The 4,584-nt window shown below is 43.9% G+C and overlaps 1 protein-coding gene across 1 annotated transcript in view; it reads left to right on the top strand.

Annotated features, from left to right (window-relative positions):
* LOC111649383 (discoidin domain-containing receptor 2-like) overlaps nt 1-4,395 on the top strand; it is a 12,131-nt gene extending 7,736 nt beyond the window's left edge. Inside the window, exons 7-13 of the mRNA XM_023399145.2 lie at nt 19-124; nt 224-413; nt 942-1,188; nt 1,390-1,479; nt 2,104-2,249; nt 3,582-3,693; nt 4,031-4,395. Of these exons, the coding sequence (XP_023254913.2) occupies nt 19-124; nt 224-413; nt 942-1,188; nt 1,390-1,479; nt 2,104-2,249; nt 3,582-3,693; nt 4,031-4,380 (1,241 nt within the window). The 3' untranslated portion in view covers nt 4,381-4,395. The remainder of the gene's footprint in view (nt 1-18; nt 125-223; nt 414-941; nt 1,189-1,389; nt 1,480-2,103; nt 2,250-3,581; nt 3,694-4,030) is intronic.
* The last annotated feature ends 189 nt before the right edge of the window (nt 4,396-4,584 follow it).

Genomic DNA, 4,584 nt, shown 5'->3' with positions numbered 1-4,584 from the left:
CCCCCCCCCCCCCCGCAGACGGCCTGATCTCCTACAGCGCTCCGGAGGGTCAGCTCATGATGCCACCTGGTTATCCCATCGCCAGCCTCAACGACTCCACGTACGATGGAGCACATGAGAGGAGGCGAGTCACACACACACACACACACACACACACACATGCTCGTCACTCAGTGTTTCCTGTTTCCTGATCCGTGTGACTGACGGCTGTCTCGTCCAATAGGAGGCTGTTCGGTGGGATGGGTCAGCTGACGGACGGCGTGATCGGCCTGGACGACTTCCTGCTGACGCGTCAGTACCACGTGTGGCCGGGCTACGACTACCTGGGCTGGAGGAACGACTCGCTGGGAACTCAGGGATACGTGGAGATGGAGTTTGTGTTCGACAGACAGAGGAACTTCACGTCCATGAAGGTTCTTGTTTCTGTTGACGTCGCCTCGTCAGGAGGAGACTCCTCCTCTCTCTCATCTTCACTCATGTTTTCATCACTCAGCCTTTCACCAACAAACTCAGATGAATATATATTATTTTATTGTGATTACAGGAAGTGACATCACTGGTCAGTGGGAATCTACAGTAACACAGGAGCACATTGTTCATGTTAAAAAGATAAAACTCCAACTGTCCTCGATGGAGCGAACCTTTTCTTCTTCACTGCTCTACAACAGTAGCTGCCCAGTGCAACTTCCTGTTTTAGAGCAGTGAAGAAGAAGTGATTCACTGGAGGAAGTGCCATTTAATCTGAGTGTGAAACTATAAAGGTTATTGATAAATTAACTGGTATCTGATCAGTGCATAGACTCGTGTACTCACCGATACCTGATCAAGTACTTTCAGCAGTATCTGAGGTATTTCAGATATAAGATGTATTTTAAATAAATGCATAAACCTCTTTGAAAGATTTATCATTTAAAAAATGTTCTCCTCCTCCGTCCGTCCAGGTTCACAGTAACAACATGTTCTCCCGCGGCGTGAAGATCTTCTCTTCCGTCTCCTGCTGGTTCAAGCCCCGCCTCATCGCCGGCTGGGAGGCGGAGCCTGTGGCGTTCAAGACGGTGCTGGACGACAGGAACCCGAGCGCCCGCTACGTCACGGTGCCGCTGAACCGACGCACCGCCAAATCCCTCCGCTGCCGCTTTAACTTCGCTGACGTCTGGATGATGTTCAGCGAGATCTCCTTTCAGTCAGGTAACACACACACACACACACACAAACACACACACTCACACACACAAACACAAACATGCACACACACACGCACACGCGCACGCACACACGCACGCACACACACACATGCGCACACACACACACACACACAAACACACACACACACATACATATTTCACATACAACATAAAATATAAAATCTTGTTGTTGTTTGTCCTTCAGAGGACACCATACTCCCGACCCAGATGACCCTGCTGGTGACCTCCCCTCCAGCCAGTGAGGAGAGCACCATGACACCCACATCAAAGACAGGTATGACCTTTGACCTTTTAAAAGGGGACGTCTTATGTCATGAAGAAGAAAATATATTTAAAAAATAAGAGCGTAAAAAAGTCAAACTGTGAATATGAACATGAGTAAGCAAAAGCTTTTATCAGTGTAAATTATCACAGCTGTTTACAGTCTAATGTACGCTGAGAAAAAAACCAAAACAAAAGTCTTTAAGAGACAAAAAGCTCCTCCAGTGTAAAGGTCTGTGTCCATGTGTAGTGTGATTATAGATTATAGATCAGCTCTAGCTTCTATATTAATACTGTGAAAGTATCAAAGCCTCAGTCCACAGAGAAATGCACACAGCCTGTATTCAGAAACTGAGCCTTAAAACCAGCCGTCAGGACTTCTGGAACTTTGTGATGTCACAACTAAGAGATAGAGCTCTCTTCTGATTGGCTCACTGACCTGTTGTTACTAGAGCTGCAGAGAGAAGCCTGAGAGAGGAGATGTAAAACTACACTGAGATGGTTTTTATATCTTCTGATGGATCGACACTTCAAATAAAACACAGAAAAAGAAAATATGGAGCTTTCAAAATCATTTTTTTAATACTCTTCTGTCGTCATTACATCTTAAATCTTCACGTCTCTCTCTCCTCCACAGCAACTGTCAATCCGTCAGCCAGTGATCCGCCTGACGACGGGAACACGCCCATCCTGATTGGCTGCCTGGTGACCATCATCCTGCTGTTAGTCATCATCATCTTCCTCATCCTCTGGTGTCAGTACGTCTGCAAGGTGCTGGAGAAGGTGAGGAGACGAACCACTCGGAGGGTTCTCCATGGGTTCCCAGTCAGGGTTCTGGTTCTGTGCTGTGGAACAACGGAGCCTGTATTCAGTGAACTTAAAGCCTCTTTTTATTCCTCCACGTCAGTCAGAGTGGCAGCCATATTGTTTTCAGGTTGTCCGTCTGTCCCGGTCTCGTGGACATGATTTATGAGTAACACCCTGACAGAACTTTTTCAAATGTGGCACCAACATTCACTTGGACTCAAGGATGAACTAATTAGATTTTGGTGGATAAAGGTCAAAGGTCAGGGTGACAGTTATTCTAGTTTCTCTGTGTTTCAGCGTCGGTAGGTTCTTTGAGGTTTTCAGTAAATGAAATGGACACTGACACAAAATGAGTGTAAATGTTGAAATACAATCATTATACAAACATTAACACTGTTTTGATGGTGGGTAACTCTCCGTGCTGCTTGACGCCACCTGCTGAACGTGTGTGAAGCAGCTGTTCAGAATAAACCAGTCATCACAGACTGAAGAGAGAATAAAATCCGGACATTTATTTTCCTTTTTAGGAAGTCAGATTAGAGTCCGAGGCTTTGAAGGGATGTGATGTTTATTATAGAGCAGGATATAAAAAAACACAGAGACATTAGCTGCTTAAATGTCCTCATGACCCTGAAGTGACTGAGGTCCAGCTTTGTCAATTCATGTCCACGGAGCAGCTGGTCTCAGATCAGTTTATTTATTTGTTTATTTCACGGGAACAGATCACATTAATAAACTCTGAGAGGAAATGTTTCATCTGTAGTCCCTGGACAGATGCTACAGATGTTACAGATGCTACAGATGCTACAGATGCTACAGATGTTACAGATTCACCCTAAAAAACCAATATAAGATTGAAATGACAAAGTTATTGAGATCATTTATGAGCATGAAGATGAATAATAATAAGACAGAAGAATATTGAAGTTAACAAAAGCCTGATTCATGAGTATTTAAGACACAGAACAATAAAATGTTAATGATGATAGAAATAAAACCAGATTGTGCTGCACTGTTGACAGCACATCAATAATCATAATAAAGGACACTCCTGCTCACAACACACAATAAAAACGAGGCATGAAATAAAAAATACATGGAGTTAATTCATCAGTCTGACATGATAAATCCAAACCACAAAACAGACATGAACACAAGCTGTGCTGCGTCAGAGACAATTCAAAAATGATTATTTATTCTATTTATTATTTAATAAAGCAACAATATTTTATTATTATATTTATTAATGTTGATTAAACGAATATTAAATGCAATAAATGAAATGTTTGATTCATCTGTTTCCTCCAGGCTCCACGTCGGATCCTTGATGAGGAGGTGACGGTTCGACTGTCGTCCTGCAGCGACACCATCATCCTGCAGACCCCCCCCGTGCCCCCCCGCTCTGGACACGCCCCCACAGGTAGTCAACAAGAAATACAGACGGTTTTTCTTCTGTGTTTTTTTTTAAATGAAGGTTCTTTGGGATGAACAGGGAAATTCTTCCTCTCTGTATTTACTGCTGCTCAGTAGAAACAGTGTGAGACAACAGATGAGTCATTAAAGGTCACGACCCAGCGTCAGTCCAGCTGCACTGGAGCCACATGATGGAGGAAACATTAGCCACTAACAGAACCACGCTCCTTCACAAGATGGAGGTTCTCCAGCTGCTCGGACTCCCGGACGTCAGATCACCAGGAAACGTCTCTCTGCTTCTTCTTCATGCGATTAATTGGTGTGTGGATGTGGTTTTTCCTCAGGCCCCGCCAACACTGACCCTCACTATGAGAGAGTCTTCCTGTTGGACCCTCAGTACCAGAACCCGGCGGTGCTGAGGAACAAGCTGCCGGAGCTGTCGCAGAGCGCCGAGGCCTCAGGTGAACACACACCTGGACACGTTCACTCCAACGTCACGACTACGACTGATACTGTTAAACTCAGACTTCCTGGTAAACAAACCGTCCTTGTGACATCAGCTGTGACGAAAACAAAGATGGCGGCGCGCTACAAATGCAACGTAAACGCGTACGAGCGTCTTCCTCTGGCATATTTCCGATCTTTGTTTGACATTGGAGTAATAATGACAAAGTATCGTGCATTTTGCATCTAATATTCGATTAATGGTGGTTTTTAATTGCAGTATAATTTAAGTGTTTTACTGCCTATTAAAAACTTTATTTATAGTTTTGCCTAATTTGATACAAACTGCAGCTCGTTACGTCTCATTAGTGAACTGTAAAGTAAAGCTTTATGGCTTTATGATGCTTTTATTGTGATTTATATATAAATAATTCATTGATGCTATAAGTAGATG

Source organism: Seriola lalandi, unplaced genomic scaffold, assembly GCF_002814215.2.
Source record: "Seriola lalandi dorsalis isolate HSWRI2012SDOR001 ecotype SW California unplaced genomic scaffold, Sedor1 jcf7180002050638, whole genome shotgun sequence".
Lineage (NCBI taxonomy): Eukaryota > Metazoa > Chordata > Actinopteri > Carangiformes > Carangidae > Seriola > Seriola lalandi.
Note: the sequence above shows the minus strand (reverse complement) of the source record. Positions and strands in the feature narration are given on the sequence as shown.